Below are 20,282 nucleotides of genomic sequence, written 5' to 3'. Positions count from 1 at the left end.
TCATTCCCATATAGGCATCTCTGTTAGAGAGAAACACAGAGGGGATATTGAAATTTGGAAATTAAGATGGCATTTTAGAGAAAAGAAAGTTAAGAAGTTTCTTGCTGAAAGAAGATGAAAATATAGGTGCAGATCTCTTAAGAGGTCAAATCAAAGCAATTTCTATGAAGACTGTTCTGTGAAAGTTGGTGCTTGTTTACTTTGCACAAGCAAAAGACAGGAACTTCATTACAAGGAAAATATCACTGTTAAAATGCAGGGACAGCATACACAAAGTGAAACCAAAATGAGCTGTTTCCACTATCTTTTTTGCCCTACTCTGACTTCAGTCAAGGAAACTCCCACTGACTTCAGCACACCCAGGCACAGGGGCAGGATAACTGGCCAGGTCAGTATCCTGGCAGCACTGTGTGTTTTCAGATGAAGGGCTGGGGCTGTCTCTCTCAGGCACAGGCACTCACCAGGCTTCTTTCCTCCTAGGTTCCGAGCTGGCTTCAAGCGAGCTTTCCGCTGGTGCCCCTTCATTGAGGTGTCCAGCTATGACGAGCTGGAGCTCAAGGCAGCCAGGTTCCACCCCACGCGGCAGAGCAGCCTCTATGCTGTGTCCAGGATGGACTCCAGCATGACTGTGGTGTTCGACACTAATGATGGAGACAGCATGCATGCCAGCCATAAGAAAAGAGCAGCTCCAAGGGACCTGAATGTCAATGGTTGCTCACAGAGGAATTCCAAGACTGTCTCCACGGCCTCAAGCCTCATCAGTTCACTGCACACATCAGCAGATGTTTATTCCTAAACATCTCACATGTCTAGAAGGGCAACACTGGACAATGTTCCCCTACTTTGGAACTCGGTACCCATACCACAGGAAAGCAAACCAGATTCCAACAATAAATCCTAGCTATAAATATTGTGAGACTTTTGGGAAATCTCTTCTTTTTTTTTTGCTTTGGAGAAGAAGAGGAATTTGAAGACATATGTATGTCTCAGTCCAAAGGCATAGTTGCACCTTAGCCGCAACAATGTTTGTAGGGATTATCCAGAATAAACCAATGGCATTAAAAACTTCATTTCAGTTGTCTCTGACCTGTGGCATTTATGTTTGACTTACCAAAACGTAACAGGCTCCTTTACTTATTGAAGCAGAAAGGTACTGTTTTCCATTATGAGTGTATTAATTCTACAGTAACAAAATTACATTATATTTGATTATAAAGATGTATTTATAATGAACACCTAATGAGCCCCAAGTCTATTAAGTTGTTTCACAATTTAGCTCTATTCCCAGATAAATAGATGAAATTAAGTTCACATGAATGCAGTTCAGCTCTGTCTGCAACAGTACAATTTTGCAAATATATACAAGAACAGGAGAACATCACTGAGACTAAGTTAATTCTACAAAGTTTGCATATCAGTAAACATTAGACTCTAATGGGATCTGTACTTCCAGGGGAATATATTGCTTTGATGAACCTCTCTTAGCTTTGCATCTTAGAACTAAGGGTAAGGTCTGTCTCCAGTGACCTTGACAGAACCTTTCTGATTGACTTTAAAATGGCCAAAAGATTTATACTAGAGATTCACATATGAAAAAAATACCACTGTGGCAATGGACTCTTTTCTCCAGAAGATAAAGTAACCAGATTCATGATGAAAAACTTCCACTGGGGAAAAAAAACCTATTTGGGCTCTTTTCACAAATTTTCCATAGCTTGATGCATGTAAAAATACTCCTGTGCCTGCCTCTGAAAATACGTTAGGCATTTAACACAGACACGAATTCAAACAAAATCTACTTACCATCACTGTTGCAGAGAAAGCTGAACGTAACAAAAAAAGGGACCAGAGAGCAGCCTTTGTTTTAGCTAAATGACTCTGCCAGGTGCATGGATAGACTGGTTACATGAATGTTTGTTGTCAAACAGTTAATAAAAACAAAAGCAAGAGTGTCAATGTCTTCCTGAGTTAGCCAAACCAGCACAGGACAGAGTATATCTGGCTGAACCCAACACAGTACCAAAACGGAGCAATTAATAGAGACGTTTGAAGAGAGAAAGGCTGGAGCTGGCTTTAGTCCCCATTCCTTCCCAGTGACTGGGCACGATCAGCATTGTGACAGTGAGCATATCAAACAAGACCAGTAAAACAGGAATCATATTTGTATTGTGATTCATGTATATAGTCAATTGTTATGTTCTGCTAAGTGCTAACTTGTACTTGTATAGCGATTGCAGTGCACTGTGGTATCACTTACTAAATCAAAATCCCTCAAAAGGAAAAATATCCTCAAATGCATAAATCTGATACATTAAACTTTCCATGTATGGAATAACTGAAGAACCTGGTCATCGAATATTGTACTCTTAGAAAAACGTATCACAATTCCAGACTCACACTTCTTCTATCTACAGCCTGATCTTAAACCCACTAAAACAATCCATTTGTTAATGAGTTCCCTTTTAAACGTCGGTCCATGCTTTTCAACAGTCTATTTCTCTAAAAATAGGAGGTATTTTCCAATCTTGTAATTGTTATCCTCTCGCTTCTCCTTGGGGTTTTTTTGTGTGTAGTAATCAAGCAAGTGTTATGCAAGGCCTATAAAATACTTGTGAATTTTTTTCCCCTGAAATACTCTGTTTTAAGAACTTTAAATCTTCACAGGTTTTTAACAACTCGGTTGGGAAGATCCACATCAAACACAAACAAACAAAAAAATGATGCTAAGTATATTAACCTGATGGTGATGTACTACAAACACATGCTGTGAAGTCCTCTGTCTGCTCATGTATTACTTCTGAGAAACATACAAAAAGAAAATGTATGCTCGTTAAATAAACAGTCTTTTCTTACAATGGCTATTACGGATCAGTGTTGATAAAGTTGCATTTAAATGTAGAACATAAATTTTTTAAAGCTGTACATAAAAGTACAGCAGCATAAATGTATAAAATATCATCTTCATGTAACATTTAGGATTTTTCATTGACAAGATCAAGAAAGCAATGGTGGCTTCCTCACACTTGTACGTCTAGTGAAATAATTTCACTTTAAGTGTTTATGATATGACCTCCTGGACAACTAATCCACTGAATCTTGCTATATTTTGGTGGGCTAGAGGTATCAAAAACACCCTCACTATTCCCATAGTTTCTCTGAAGTTACAGGATATTCCTGTATAACAAATTAAGAAATTTGTGCCTGTAATCACTGCATTGCTTCAACAAAACATTACAGTGGTAACATGGTGCAAATCAAACTCTGTCTCAGCCCCCAAGAACAGGGGTTACACAGCTAAACAAGTAGCACAGCAAAAGCTGCGACTGACAGCAGCTTCCATATGAATTACTATTTCTGAACAAACACTTTCAACAAGTGGCCTGGTCACTATAAAATTCCTTACAGGCCTCCTGACACCCCTCACTGAGTGTAGAGGAAATCAGGTCATCCTCAGTTTGTGTCAATAGGACAGCTCAAAGTAGTAGCAGACAGGCAGAGCACGTGCTCTTGCACAATTGCTGCTGCAGCACTGTGGCTGTCTCGTGTCTTCAACCTTCAATTCACACTCTTCAGTTTTGCTAGGAGTGAGTTAAGGAAAACAGACAGATACAGAGCTAGCTTCTCACCGAGAAGGGCACAATAATACTCCAAAACAGCTGCAATTACCCAGCATCAGGAAAGGTCTTCTGATCCTGCAATCTTCTGAAACATGTTCATCCTTCTCAGTATAACAGTTTGTAGTACTTCAGCCCAGGCTCCTACTGGAGTCTGCCTCAAACATATATGTGATGAAGAGATCATTGCTCCCTGAACAGCCATTTTGAAAGGACATTCCCTTAGTACAGAACAGGTTTAACTTTCACATCACCAAAGATAAAATAATCAGCATCAGTTTACTCTGTCATTCCCTTGACATGGGCTAAACTCACCAAAAAAACAAACAAAAAAACCCAAACAAACAAAAAAAACAACCCACAACCAAACCAACTTAAAAAGCTAAACACATCTATTTAAACAATAAAAAAAGCCTTCTCATTTCTTGTCTCAAGTCTTTGTGATGGTGCATTCTCCTCCCCACACTCTTCCTTGAACCACTCTACAACCTCACGAATCCTCACTGGGCATTGGCCTTTGTGTGATGAGTTGGGTGGTCAAGCTTCCCCTGACCATATGGCAACTCTTGAGTGGTTCAGCTGGGAACATCCTTGAGATGAAAGACAAGAGCACAGTCAGTGGGAACATCCCTGAGATGAAAGACAAGAGCACAGTCAGTGGGAACATCCCTGAGATGAAAGACAAGAGCACAGTCAGTCTCCCACTTACAGCCTTGGGACATTACCTGAATCATAACCCAAGGAAAATAATACCATTGTGGCTGGAGTTTTGAAAATAATTTGAAATTGTATTGGAAGCAATTTGGAATTGTTTTGGAAACTCCAGTCATTACTGATCTGAGGATGGAAATTTTACAGATTACATCTCACTGCCATATAAATAGGGGTTCTAAGTGAGGCCCTTGGAGTTCCCTGGACTTCAGTGGGGTGCACCAGAATCTCCCTTTGCATGGGAGATGGCTCTCAGAGTTTGCAAACTCTCTTGTTTGTGAGAAAGCTGATGACAGGGCGTAGGCAGATGAAGTCTCACTCCTTGAGCCTCAACCCTCAGTCTCTGAGAAAAGCCAAGGCACTTGATAGGGGTATTTGAAATCAGAGGCAATTTTTCACAGGTACTTCTGTACACACCTCATTGTGTCTGTGTGCATGCATGTGTGGGAATTGATTTAAATACTCTGTAGCAAGTATAGCATAAACACTGACATCTCAGAACGATAAGTAAATAACTGCTGCAATTTTAGTCAATTTTATTGAATTACTTTATAAATGCTGAATTAGTTAATCGATTAAGTACTACTAAATTCCTTTAAGCACGGAATATTGATCAGGACTAAGGCTAAATTTTTCAATGGCATCCACTCCAAACCTTGTAACTCTATGGGAAGGTCTTCCTTAACCCTTCACCCTTATCACTGGCATCCCTGGTCTCCATGCAAATCATTCCAGTGATTTTAAGCCAATATTCCTCTGTATTCTTCATTTACATAGTAAATAATAGAGAGAACATTGTCACTGAACTTTGTTGCACTTTCACACATTCATATTAAAACTTACTTTTCTCAATACCTGTGACAGTGATTTTTGAAGCTACCTAAACCACTCAATTGTGACAAATTGGCATAGTCAGCAGAATACTAAATCAGGATTTGCAACAGTCTTCCACATAAAAGCATGATCTTGAGAGGAAAAATGAACTCCAAGCAAGCTCGGGGTACTCAGACAGGATGCATTCAGTAGATTGCATCCTGGATCTCTGGCAAAATCCCTTGACAGCCTTCCTTCCAGTTCACTTACAGCACACTGACAAGGTTGGGAGGCACTGGCAGACTGCACAGAGTGAGCTATTTGCAGCATGTTTGCATCTGGTAACTAAAGGGGTCACTGAGGAAGGTCACTGATCAATACCAACATATATTTTCAAAAATAACATACAGAAGGAAGTGATAAAAAAAAAAAAGAAGAACAAAACAGGTTTTAGAAGTTGGTGCTTTTTTTCCTAAATAAAACCATACAGGTATTTTGGAAGTTGATGTTCCTCCTTTAATACTGGGGAATTTTTTTTTCACACCAGTGAAGAAGAACCTATTTCACTGATAAATTTCAAAACTTTTCAGGCTGTGCCCACCAGGATACAGGATTTAGAGAAACTCTTGTTCCTTTTGCATTTGTTTCAAGGGGTTTGAAGTGCCTATTCCAAGCAGAACTTACCTGCTGAACTCTTCCTCTAATTCAAGATGAGTTTAAATTTTGAGTCCCAAATACTATGGGCTGTTTGTTTAAGAATACCTCCAAAGATTGCTACGAAAGATGCAGGAGATACTACTAAAGGTATATGACTGTTTACAGATATCTTGTGAGTTCCCTATGTTAAATAATGCATTCAGTTCAATTTGTGTCTTCCTGTTCATGAGCAGATTCAAGAGGTTCTACATTCATAAATCAAAATGATCTGTTGAGACCAGTCAAAGATAATTCTTTATCAGCCCATGAGCAGTTGCTGTGGGTATTTAAATACAAATTGTATTTAGATGGGTTCATATCTCACATGGATATAGTTACTGGCTAATTGAATTGCTTCTCTCCCATCTATAAAACTGAAACATGCATATTGCATTACAACTGGAATTTTATTTCCCAAAGCAAAGGGTTAAGCTTTAAAACACCAAACCTGTCTGTTATGAGTACTCTGCAACAGCCTCTGGAATCACTATTCCTAAGTTTCACAATGAGCTTTTCACTGCAATATTTGTGATGAAAACAGAAAAAGGGACACCAGGAACAGTCACATGAATTGTACTTCCCAAGCACACTTACTATGGAAATTCATGTTGCCCACCTTGTTTGATTTACACGCTTTAGATTTTAAAAAACCCGAAACCAACCAACTAATAATTTAATCAGTAGGCGTCCACCAATTAAATCCTACAAATTTGCCAACACTTGAAATGTTCAGCAGCTCTTCTACAACATTGCCCACAAATTCCCATGCAAATGAAGGTTACAAATCAAGTCTGTAGACATGATACATATCAAGACTTAAGGCAAGCTCCTTCTTGAATGCAAGGGAAAACTTCCTGGACAGCATCTCCAGATTTGCAGAGGTTCTGCCAGAGGAGGTCTGACCAAGGACAGGGATACATTCCAGCATCAAAAGGACTTCACAGCAGTCTTTTGAGCAGTCCAGCCAGTAGATCTTTCCTGTTTGCAATACTGAAATCTATGTCTTATATGAGAACTGAAAAACTTAAGGCAGCCAGCAACTCCTCCAAGATCAAAGGTAGAGCATTGTGTCGACCTGAAGCTCTACTCAGTGGGACCTTACACTAGGCAAAGTAAGCTTGTTCTAATATATTCACAGCCTTCATTCATTTGGTTGAGTTTGGAACCTTGAATACATTTAGACAAATGCATCACCAAGAAGGCATGGGCCAGGTGAGGTGGCCCACCTGGAGCACCTAGCTCTCCTGATGATTGGCAACTTCAACAAGGCAGACAAGAAGTGATCAAAGAAGCATTACTATCTTCACTTCTCATCCTATGTATGCCCTGCACCACAGCCCCCTCATGGCCACTAAGTCATGTGATTGCTGTCACTTGGCCAGGCTAATGTGTATGGGGGGTAGCAGGACCACCGCTAACAGAGAAAGGAGAAAGCTGCCAAACAGCTTGCCCCTGGTCCCAAAACTCCTTTTCATAGCTTGTTAGACATGTAATCACCCTAAAACTAATAGGATGTAGAGATACTTCAGAGCTAGAAGCAGATAAACTTAGGTACAAAAAATAGCACAGATATGAACATAGAGTTCTGTAGGGGCTAAAATTTACCTTGAAATTACCAAACTACCACAGGTAAACTTGCCCATGCTGGCATTTGGCTGGACCATTTCTACTATCCCTAATCATACACATCCCACTCAAAGTACATGTAGCAACCTCCACATTCCAAAGCAATTATCCTAATGTGTACCAAGGGTGGAGGGGGAAATTAAATCAGCCTAACCATCTGCCAAGCTCTCAAAAAATGAAATATGAAATTGTAGAACTCCTCGCACTCTCTACACGTCTTCCATCTTACTGCCATAACAACACCTTTGGCAGCCCCTCCTTGTTTCAACCCAAGAGAAGCATGACCCTAAGGCCATGAGGGAGTTGTGATGCAACCTGACAGATTTCCCAGCATAGCTGCAAGTCGTGACACAGAGAGATCCACTTCTTATCTCAGCATAGACCTAAATACCTGAAAGAGCCAGGAGTGATAATCTGAATCGTTTTCTACCAAATCATTCCATTTGCCTTGTTTGCCACAGTGAAATACCAGGGTGGGTGTTTCATAGAAATTCTTCCAACAAATAATGCACACATACACAAATATGCTCCAGGGAAGGAAAACAATCCTGAATGAAATCCACAAGTTTCATCCACAGAGAAGAACTAAGCAATTCCCCAGTGCATCTTGGACTCTTAGCACTGGTCCTGGGGCGCATTCACAGAGCTCAGATCCTTGCAAGAATTTTTAAGTATATTATAATAAACACCCAATAATAAACAGGAATTCAGAAATGAGACATTGGGACAACCAAATAGTTAAATGCTAATAATCTTCCACCTTCTTCCACTGTCAGGTGAGTATTTGGATAGAAATCCATGTGGATGTGTCAGAGGTTGATATGATAAAGTGTGCTAATCATATCATTTTGATACACAGCTTTGAAGGGATCTGGATGACCATTTGCCTAATCAATGTATATGATATTCAGACTGAAATGCATGTTTCTGTTCTACTGAAAACTTTGCCTGAGAACTAATAATTGCATAAGGGCCTTAACTCTTTTGAGGCCTCTGAGGAAGTGACAAAGGAACTTGGAAATCACATACCAAAATTCTTAGGAGCTGTTGTCTTTAAGGATAATTGAAAATAGAAAAAAACCTCTGACATAGGGCACCATATGTTTCTGGATATGCTAAAACAGGTCTCCATGTTTTAACTGAAAACGCCCTGCTAATATTATTCTGTATTTCCAATCACTGCAAAAGCTCTTAATAATGAAGATCAAACACTAAACTAACTTTGCTTAAGAGGTACATATCAAGGCTGTTAACTCTGCAAGGTCCACAGTTCCTGCCTGAACCTAAGGACAGAGAAAAATGGAACAAAATAGATTAGAATAAGAAGCTATCTTTTGCCTGACAGATGGGAATTTGAAATTTTGAAAAGCATTTTCTCTGAAGGGATGTTCACCAGTCTTGGGGAACACCAGAGGCAGCAATTCTAACATATAGCTTTGGCCACAGAAGAGGGAGCCTGCATACATGTTCTGCAGAGCACTAAATCATGAGGCAAAGAGCCAGGAACCTCACCTGGAGCTACTTGTGCCTACCTGGCAGGGACTCAGCAAGTGTATTACTCTAAATGCTACCAATTCTCAAACCCTTCTCCCTGTTTGTACAATGCCTTTTCTCTCTTCTCTTTTTTGGTTTTTCGGGTTTTTTTAATGTGATATAGTTTCTCCTCCAACTAAGAAGAAACTTCACCTGCTCTCTCTTCATGGAGCATATTTAATCAGACTAAAGATGAAAGCACAGAATTCTGTTGTCTATGCTGGGATAACATGCCAGTCAACCTCCAAAGAAGCAGCACAAATGTCCTGAGAGGAGCTGATGCTTGTAATGTCTGGGGGTTGGATGCCCCTTTTAAAAACCCACAACTGTGAACACAGATTAAATTAGCATATGTAAGTAACTTGTTATCACAAGTTATTGATGTGCAAAGTCAGACTTCACTATGATATGATTAATCAAAATGGATTTTGCTCTCTCCTACCACAGCTTTGCTGAATGTTTCACCAAATCACACCATTGCAGCATAAGACACTGATAAAATTCAATCCCTTAAAAATATTTGGAGATTGCCGTATTTCTCCAGTAGATTAAACAGTGTTAGAGCTGTCAGTTTCATCATCAGCTTCTGCTCATATTTGTAAATTCCACTTCTTTTCTCTTGCTCCTCTAGCAAGACTATTATGACTATTATGTATAGCCTGTACTTGTAAGGCAGCCTGGAAATGGTTGCATTGAATTACAGTGACCTCCATAAGAAAAGTGTGCTAGAGTTAGGCCACTAAAGCTGAGAAACACAGTCTCCATCTCTTCCTCCTCTTTTGTTAGGAGGCTTGTCCCAAATTCTGTAGATGGAAAGGCGATATCGAGGTTTGTTCATAACCCAAAAGATAAGAATTGCAGAAAATGCTTTGGCACTCAAGAGAAAAAAAAAACAGTACTCTGTAATACAGATTCAAAGCAGCAAATGTCAGCTCAAGATTATAGTTATGTATTTTGCCCTTAAATAATTAATAAAAATGGTTTTAAATAAAATCCTTAGAAATAGCTGATTGTTCTTTTTTTTCAAAGAATTTCAGGGAAATAAAAAGAGGGAGATAGTGGGAAAAGAGATAGAAAAGAATAGAAAAAAAAGATTAATCTTGTCAACTCTGAGGGAAAGTAGTCAGTCTCTAAGCTATAGAAATCGTTAAATGTATATTTGTAAAGCTCAGCATTTTCCTCAAGGAACACACTAGAAAAGCTTTTACTGGAAATAGGAAGGCAGGGGGGAAATAAAGGTAATTCCTTTCAACTTGTTTTCCCACAAATGTTAAGAGAGCTTTTTTTAAACTTTTTTATTTCCCATCACCAGATAATCTATGGGCTTTTACTATCAAAGTACAAACAGGTCTGTACCATTATAATATGAAAAAGCAATTGCTCTTTTTAGATATCAAAGTGAAGAAGGCACTGGGTAAACATGGCACTGCAAACTGTGACAGGGCATGGATATATCTCATGATATCGGTACGATAAAATTAATTCTTATTTTATAATCCTGATATAGAAGCGCTGTACTTACATTAGTAAGATAATACTGACTAAGTTCTTATGGTGTAAGACCCACTGTGCTGTGTATCTCAGCAGAAAACAAAACCACTGCTTCAATGTGCTTAGAATTAAAATGTAACACAAAGAACGTCTAACAGAATGACTGGCAGATGAAAAAAGGTTTGCTAATAATAATAGTCAACTTGATTAGAAAAGGCTCTCAAAATAGGCTCTCAAAATGTCTCCTGGATCTCTCAATAGAAAAGTACAATGCCTCGCTTTCCTGGCAAGGTTAACATTGAATTCACAACATGGTCTGAGAGAGAGTATTTGGGACCAAATACAGTCTTCTTTTCAACTGCATGCAACAAAATTAATTAAATCACACAAGGTTCACTCTGATATAACTGAGAAAAATTGACTCAGATATTTTCATTATAACATTTCATTTGTATTCATTCAGGTAGAAAGAAGAAAACCAAACCATTATTTTTCTTAGCCTTGCACCTAACACATTCATTTACACAGAAATTGAGAACTTGTGTTAAATTATAGAGCTATAAATGACAAGATTTGTTGAAATCATAAAATATGCTGAGTTGCAAGAGACCTGCTAGTTTTATCAAAGTCCAACTCCTAGTCCTGCACAGGACAGCCCCAGGAATCACACCAGGTGTCTGAGAGCATTATCCAGATACTTCTTGAACTCTGTTAAGCTGGAACCACTTCACTGGGGAGCCCAGTGCCCAACCACTATCTGGTAAAAACCCTTTCCAAGTATCTAATAGTTTGGCTCTGCAAGTTCACATTGCTGGGTCATGTCCATCCTGTCTCCCACCAGCACCCCAAGTCCTTCTCGGCATGGCTGCTCTGATCTGTTCACCCCCAGCCTCTGCTGGTACCAGGGTTGTACAAACCCAGCTGCAGCACCTCACACTTGGTGTTGCTAAATGACATGAGATTCCCATTGACCCACTTGCTTAAGCTTGCCCAGGTCCCTCTGGATGGCATCCCATCCTTCTGGTGTGGCAACAGTACCACTCAGCCTGGTGTCATCTGCAAATTTTCTAAAGCTGTACTTGACCCCTTCATCTATTTCAGTAATGAAGATGTGAAATAACTCTGGTCACAATACATACTCCTGAGGGACATCACTTGTCACTGATGTCCATTGGAACTCAGAGCCACTGACCACTACACCCTCTGGATGTGACCATTCAACCACTTTCAGATTCATCTGACCATCAACTCATAAAGTCCACCTCTCCAATTTAGAGAGAAAAATGTTGTGGGGAACCATGTCATGTTTATGGAAGTCTAGATAAATGAAATCTGTAGTCTCTCCTTGTCCACTGACATAGTCACTCAGTCATAGAGGGCCACTGTGCTCGTCAGACAGGACTCCCTCTCATGGAAGTGAAAGGAAAAAAGCACTGATCGTATCCAAACATTAAAGAAATCTTAGGTATTTCCACTAATCTGTTCAAGTTATTTAATTTCCTGAATGTAAGATGAAAAGCCTTTCCTGCTGTACAACAGTGGGTGTTTGTAAAGAAATCTTAGAATTATAAGAATTATCAGAACCTCTTGACTTTTGAAAGCAAGGTGCACCATGTTGGTGAAATAAAACCTTTGCCTGTGGGTACGGATCACATCCAACAGAGGCAGCAGGTTGCACAGCAGTCTTTGGCTTCTGCAAGAAGAATTTTGTCTTTTTTTCATCCTAAGTCCCTTGGAACTACTAGCTTTTAATGACATTGTTTACCTTATTGACACAGGGTTTATGATCTGTCTCAAGTGACTTTTCCTCCAAACTACCAAACATTTATCTTTCTGTTCTTAACTAATCCATCATGCATGGAAATCTTGACTGCACAGCAACACAACCATAGTCCTAATCTTCCAAAAGCACAAATTCTTCTTCCTAACTGCATAAAAGCAAGAACTTGTAATTGGCAAAATCACTTAAAAAGACAACATAATTTTAAAAATTGAATGTATTAAAAAGTAAGAGCTGCTTTTCTGTATTCTAAAAGGCATTAAATAGGGGTTATTCTACAATTGGTCTACAGTATTATTAGAAAATTCAGAGCTTCTCAAAGTACCTGTGGTACCACACTTGACATGGGAGGGCACTTCAGTGAGCTGAGTGATGTGGACTTAATACAGCTGAACAGAATTTCCCACCACTGGATGGAATTCATTAGCTCCTCCTCAACTGAGAAACCAAAGGCTGAAACAAAGGGTCTAAGCCATCACACAGTTTCTCTTCTCTTCAAGTCAATTAGTTCACATCAAGCAAGATCTTTTCATACTACAAAAAAGCATCTTTCCCTGAAGTACTGAGAAATTCTGATTCCTGACAAAATCAGGGGAGATGCTTTTAAAGTAATTCATCATCTTGCCAAAGACACACTGCACATACTAAATCTTTTAATGCTGTAAGTTGTTACATTATGGAGATGAAAAACAGCACATTTCAGATCAATGTCTTTTTTGCAAACATGAGGCAAATGCACAGAAAACAAGCTATTACCTAAATGACAACTATAGACTCAAAAGTTACAACTTAGTTTCTTTAGCCTCTGTGAAACAGGTTTTAGGTGCACGTGTCAGAAAATGGAATTCAGGGAACTGGTTGTCCTTTATTCTTATCCACACAATTGTTATTCTGCAAAAGCATCTAAATAGAAATGGGCCTGAGAGGTTTTTATAAATATGTATTAAAGTCTAAGGAATAGCTTGCCTGAATGACTGCCATAAGTGGAACATTTTGTTCCAGGGGAAGAAAAAAACTTCCACAATGAACCTCCACAACATGTGATAAAAGCCCCAACAACACAGTAAGAAGCAAAGTGAAACAACTAATTTAATGCTACAAACTGATGTACATATATGTGTGTATTAAATTATGCAGAACATAAGTTTGGTACAAACCATAGGGAATAAAGGGTAGAGATTGTATTGGGCCTGAATATGATGGAGCTACTTTTCCCCACAGCTTCTCTCACAGTACTATGATTTGAATTCATAGCTAGGAAGGTGTTGATACCATACGAGTGTGTAGGTACAAATTATGGAAACCACTAAATCACTCAAGACAAGGCAGAAAGTTCTCTTAATATAAACATGAAACTTGTAAGCTGAAAAATACGATGCACATTCTCTGAGCAACTCAGGGACTGAAATGGATGAATCATGAGCACGAAGACAAAAAAGCTAACACAAGTATCACTGAAAATTATTCTTGGACAGTTATCTTACAAAATGTATACACCCCATCATTACAAGAACAAGAGGTACAGGAACTGCTCACTTCCCTTGTGTACCAAGACTTATTCGTTGACACCTTGTATGTCTGGGACATACTACTCTTTCTAACAAGCACCACAAAAAGCACATATTCAGCCTTAGCTATTCCCTTGTTATGGCTAGTGTTCACCATTGAGGCTGGGGTATCATTTTGCAACTGAACAAAAGCCAAAGAAGTTATCATTAGAGAATATTATGCAGCAGAAAACCTTACAATTGCAATGCAACTGACAGAACGTGAAAAAACCACAGGGATCAATTCACAAACTAGCTTAGAGAAGAAGAAAATATCTCCAAGGAATCACAGACTTAGATTTTGTCATGTTTTAAAGAGAGCTTCAACTCAACTACTTGCTAAATGTGTGTGACTGTGTAGGCATTTGGGCAGTAGCTGGCTTCCCTGAGACACAATCAAGTAGCTCAATAGCTCACCATAGTATCATTGTCCTTCCTCCCCTTGCAACCAAAATGTTTTCATCTTGGTAAATTTGGGACAGAATTTAAGAACAAATTCTAAAAGCCATTCCCCTTAGGAACTGGTAAAATGTAATGAATCTTTAATAAAAATTACCCACCTCAGGCATATGCAGAAGTCACATAAGCTTCCAACCAGAAACTTCAGTGGCACCCCTTAAAAGTTTTAGCAAAACTTTCATTTTAGCAGGTAAAGTACTTTCTCATAATACGTGATTAAAGTAGCACAGAGAACATCAGGCCTCGTAGGTCTGCACTGTCTTCACAGACATCTGTAAGTTTAAGCATGCAAGATGACAGACCAAGAAATCTGACACCACAACGCCTGTAGGTGAGATGGAGTGCTGCTAACGACTTGTTATCAACTTGCTCACCCTCTGCTCTTCATCAGTCCCCCTGCAAAATGATTACTCTGTGGGAAAGAATACATTGTCAGGCTCCATAGGAACAAGAAGTACTACAGGGTCATCTTCAATGCGTTAAAGATGACCACTGCTGGGTTTTCTTGAGACACTTTTTTTAAGTGTCTAAATTTTTGATCTGATAGCTTTTCTAGAAAAAAAAGTTATTTCTTACAACATGTTTTACAATATTTTTCCTACCATCCTTTAAACAATTAGAATTAACAGAAAATACTTATTTTTTCTGTCATATGACACTTCTCAGAAAAGCACAGATCTTCCTTGGCTTTTGCAGTTGGTCTATTTCATTACACCTCATATTTATACAGACATTCACAGGGGTTTTCTTAAAACAAATGAAATTCCATTTTCAATAATGTATTATTTTCTCCTTCATTCATGAACAACTTCTAGTTTTCTTCTTGTTTTTTAATTCCACTTTTCTCCTCATGTGTTTGTAAAGATCCTTGCTCTCTTTAGTTTTTTTGTCCAATACTAAATTACTGTGCTTATGTTTGCTTGTCTGTACCAAGTAAAAGAAAAGTAGAGAAAATGGAGCAGGAAGTATTTTGTGCACTGATCTGGGGCTTGACCTTCTGTTAGGGCACAAATCATAGCAGCTTCTCCAAAACGCACAGGCATGGGTGACAAACACCATTGCAGTAACATAAAGCAGAGCTCCCTAAACAGTGAACCAAACACTGACTCTCTCCCCATCCTTATGCACTTAAACTTTGTGGTGCATTCAGTTTGGCAGTGCTGGCAGTACAAAGTCTCATAGACAAATCTGCTGTTGTACAAAATCTTTTGGGGGAAATGAAGCTAACTCTTACCCTTAAATGTTTAAGAACTTTTGTGGAACATAACAAGTCAGAATGGCCTGCAAACATATTACACCAATTATTTAATTTTATTTCTAAAAAAACCCTAGGTTTCATTTCAATTTCTATACAAAATGCACACACATGTAACTGGTGGTTTTCTAAAAGTAAAGAATGATGCTTCTGCAAATTCAGAAATAAACTATGTACACTGAGGAAGGAGATTTATAGTCAAACATGTCACAGATTATTAGATTTGCCATTAAGCTATTCTCATTATTTTGCCACAGGTGAAGAAGACGGTAGTTAGGTTTATTCACTGAGATGTCTTATTTTTAATGTGATAGATTTTAAACTCTCATTGATTGTTGCTAAAGTATCATTCAGAAGTCAGCACCGAACTTGGAAGCGCATTCTGCTGCTCAGTTACTGCCACTGGAAAACTTCCCATCTTTAGGTATTTACCTTAACATCAGCTCAACACAACTTGTAGCAACAGCAATCTTTGCTTGAATCCCTAATCTCATTAATTCATTGGCTAATGCTACAGGAAACACCACCATTGTAAAAAGCAGTAACAGAACCAGCACTATCCAGGACAGTTATCCTGTTGTGATAAAGAAACTTAGACTAAGTAAACTGTTGGACCACACTGAGCAATGCAGAGGCCAAACTGTATCAAGCAGAGTATGAAGCAAAAGAGCACACACCATGAAGATTCTAAAATAAATGGGAACACCCTTGAGACTAAGAACTCTAGCTGAACTGTCCTTTCCCATCAGTGTATTCCCATTTTTACTAGCAATATTTGCTTTACACCTAGCCAGTAGAGCGCCTGTCTTCAAAGACTCAATAGATTAAAAAGAGACTGAACTTATCCTCACTATAAGCTGGACAGTAAAATAAGTCATTTGGTGCCCAAAGGCTGATTCAAATTATCTCAGCAGATCTCTCATATGGCTCTCCTCAATGGTGTGAACTTACTTCTTTAAAAAACCCTCCACTATCTACATTACTGCAGTCTACCCCATACTCACATCTGAGTATCATAAAAAGACACTGACAGAAAGCTTACACAGTACCTGAGCTATGAACAAAGGGATATCTGTACGGCAACATCCATTATATCCACATAGGAAGAAAGCTACTTCTTCCTACAGGAACTGAAATACTGCAAATGGGGGAAACACAATTAAGGTTTGTTGTCTATTTTTCATATCTAAGAGAGAAAGAGCAGATGCTTTAAGTTTGCTAATCATTCAATTTTTGAGAGGATTTGTTTGTCACTCATCAAGCTGACCTAGACACATGAGAAAAAAGATGGTCAGGAAAAAGAAGAAAAGAGATGTTGAAGAAAACAGTGCATGAGAGACAGGAAGGACTGGCATGTACAGAAGGCGAATTTTTCTAAGGGTCATCACTGTTGTTTTCCATTCATACTATAAGTTGTACCTATTTTAACTTATTTAGGTAACTGCATTATGACTGTCAAAGAATGACACTAATAAAATTTGGGGTTTCTTTAATGTTTTTGTCATTATGCACTTTTGTTTCATGTGAATCAAAACACACAAGAAAAGTGCTTTGAGAACAAGAAAATTCTTCCTTTCAAGTGAATTCAAGGTGTGTATATGTGAAGGAGAACAGGAATTGAGTCTGAGTAGAAAGACCAATTAAAGACATAACAACACTGTAAGGAGACAGAAGGACAGGTCCCCAGTAGATACAGGAGCCAAATCAAGCAACTAATTCCACTGCTAAGCCAAATCATTGCTGCACAACAAGTAGCTGACTTCATAGGCAGCAATAAAGACTTCAAGACAGCTTTGCTCAGACACTCTATGAAGGGAAAAATTGCACAGGTAAGCAATCTTACCCCTAACAAGGATCTGTCTGTATTTGCTCCTTTAGAAGCCAGGAAAACTATTCTTGTTGAAACACACATCTGCTGAGTCAGGTGTTAAAGCACACCTTAATTTTACTCAGTAAGGACATGAAAAGTGAAGTGCTACATATCACAAACTGAAACTGTCCTTTGTGTCCAGTCTTCAGGCTTTCCTATGCCAACATACAGCTTTGTGCTTAGTTATATATGCAACAAATGCACTTGGTATATCTTTCCACATGAAAGTCATTGAACAACTACATTGAGAAACAGGCAAATACACACAAACATAAGAAGCACTAGAGAAATCCTAGAAAAATCAGCTACCTGCAGATTCCCAGATGACATTCCAATACTGAGAAAATATCAGAAGCAGTTTTGGAGCAGAAATGAAAGAAAAAATTCAGAATTTCTGATCCGATGTCAATGATTTCTATTAATTAACTGGCTGCCTCTCTGTAATAGGAAAGTAATTTGTTTATAATAAAAATTTTAAAAGAAAGCTATTCATGTCTCATGGTTACTGAGGGGGGAAGTGAGGATATAAATAATCTTTCTAGCAACTGCAACAAATTCAATGTAGTCTACAGATGATTTTTTAATTTTTCTTTTTTAAGGTTCACATGATGGTTTTATGACCTTCTCCTTGCCTGGATGAATACACAGTCTAGTTTGCAAAAGGAGATCAATTTTTTTTTTTCCCAGACAGATTGGTAACAACAATCTATTTACTCTTCCATATGTTCTTCTTATCTAGCTTTCAGTTATTAAAACAAATGAAGAGTATTTTTGAACCCATTCTTTAAAAATGACAACTCCTTATACTACCAAAATCAGAGAAAAACAACCATTACCTAGTCCACAAAAATCTGCACACCAGAAAATTCTCAACACAGGCAAAACACTAAGTTGTTTTGCCTTTTTTCTCCCCCTGCATTCACTTTTTTTGCTTAAACTTAAAGTGGATCTTGAGCCAGCAAAAATGAAGATGATTCTTTCTCCAATGACTTTCTGTCAAAACCACTAACCAACCAAAACATATTTGGAAGTTTAATTTTGCAAAGCTAATTTTGCTATTCCATTTATATCAAGAAGACTTATATGGCATTATCTGGAAAAAAAAAACGGGGAAGCTGACTGGCATAATTTATATGACACATTCAATAGCAATAATGATTCTTTTACAAAACAAATTTATCATATTTCAAGTACTATCTCTCATGCTTTTAGAATTTTACTCCATTTTTCCCCCATATGTCAGAGATTCCATATCACTGTTCTAAAAGATCAGATTTTCTATCAGTTTCAACTTTTTGTTGATTCAAACATTCTGTTAAGTGGTAAACAGACTGGTAGAAAAATAAGGAGTTCAAAGTATCACTGTGATAGTAAGAAAAGATGTAAGGCTGATGTGAGAGCAGTATCTTGGCAGTTTTGACTCTGCATGTAGAGCAAATGCTTGAAACAGGACCCATAGTAAATAATAACTGCAGTCACAACAGAGCAGAAATTCTGTAAAATCATAACTGAGTTGAAGAGGGAGAAAATACCTTGACTTAGAAAAAAGCATGAGTTGAATCCTACTGAATGAATAGCATCAAGAGAGGCTGTGAGGACACAAAGGAATTTCTATTCAATTCTCAGCTTGAGGAACAATTTCAGCAAACAATTCACCAAATTTTTGTGAATAAGTATTTCCCAGTCTCCCTAGAGAATGTGCGGGCATGTGTCTAACCAAGTCTCCACATCTTCACACAGCGGACAGTAATGATTCCTGATTCCTATTTCCAGACTTGTGATACAGAATAGTTCTGTGTGCTGATTAAAGGTGATCCAAATGAATAACATGCAGTGCAAGATATCCTAGAAGATCTAGATAACATTTTTTCCAAAGAAATGGAAAGAGAAGTTCTCAAATAGTGCCACAGGAGTGACTGACAAACTTTTCTATTAAGTAATTTTGCTACCAAATAAAAATACTTGAGAAGTTACAAGCAACCTCCACAACAGCAGTAGCTACAGGACAAGAAATAAAAATTGTAACTCCCAACCAAGAAATAACTTGTGTCATTCACACCATATGCTTAGCTTGCACTTAAGCATCCATATTGCCCAAAACCAAAAAAGGGCAGGGGTGCTTCTGTCCCTAGATTCTCTAGATATTGTTGCTGGCAGGAAGATTTGTGAAGGTATCTTCCAAAACAGCAGTACTAGAGAACTGATTGGAATGGAAGAGAATTTAAAAAAAAACACCCAAACCATAATCAATTGAACAGGATTTATTCATTAAAGAGAAGACTGAATCATTGCCAAAAGATTAATGAGGAGGTGAGGGAACACAGATAAGAATAAAAGCCACAGAGCAGCAAACACAGGGTTAAGACAATTCAAATAGCTCTGTTGTCCAAGGTCAAATTAATAGCTCCCAAGTCACTGTTCCTGTCAACCTGGGATAGCCACTGTCTGAATCTTCTCATAGTTACATTCAAAGTCCAATTAAATCCCAAGGATTTTTTTCCCTCCATATTTTTCTCCAGGTAAGAAACACATCTTTCAGACAGGAGAGAGGGAACAAGTAATCTTTCATACCTAAATCTGCCGTTTGCCATAGTCATTCAATTGAGGGCACTTTTTCCCCGCATGGTTATTAAAAATGTCCCCTCTACATATTTTTTGTACTATCTTTAAACATGGATTTCTGCTTCAGAGATTACTTCCCTCTTGTTCACTTTGGTAGGCTTTTATCCACTAACCACGGAAAAAGAAGACTATAAATTAGGAAAGAACTCTGGTTAGTCAGTTCACTGGTGAGTAGTAACCAGAGCTGTGAGTGACACTCTCAGGCTCACTGGCTACATATTTATTCTTCATAACCTGCCTGCTTTTTAAAACCAAAAGCTGGACT

The 20,282-nt window shown here is 38.3% G+C and overlaps 1 protein-coding gene and 1 long non-coding RNA gene across 2 annotated transcripts in view; one reads left to right on the top strand and one right to left on the bottom strand.

Annotated features, from left to right (window-relative positions):
• Nucleotides 1-2,837, top strand: part of TACR3 (tachykinin receptor 3) — a 38,339-nt gene extending 35,502 nt beyond the window's left edge. Inside the window, exon 5 of the mRNA XM_059844202.1 lies at nucleotides 481-2,837. Coding sequence (XP_059700185.1) covers nucleotides 481-796 — 316 coding nt within the window. The 3' untranslated portion in view covers nucleotides 797-2,837. The remainder of the gene's footprint in view (nucleotides 1-480) is intronic.
• The window catches only part of LOC132326255 (uncharacterized), a 105,426-nt gene that overhangs the window by 35,112 nt on the left and 50,032 nt on the right, over nucleotides 1-20,282 (bottom strand). The window lies entirely within an intron of this gene.

Source organism: Haemorhous mexicanus, chromosome 4, assembly GCF_027477595.1.
Source record: "Haemorhous mexicanus isolate bHaeMex1 chromosome 4, bHaeMex1.pri, whole genome shotgun sequence".
Taxonomy (NCBI): Eukaryota; Metazoa; Chordata; class Aves; order Passeriformes; family Fringillidae; genus Haemorhous; species Haemorhous mexicanus.
Note: the sequence above shows the minus strand (reverse complement) of the source record. Positions and strands in the feature narration are given on the sequence as shown.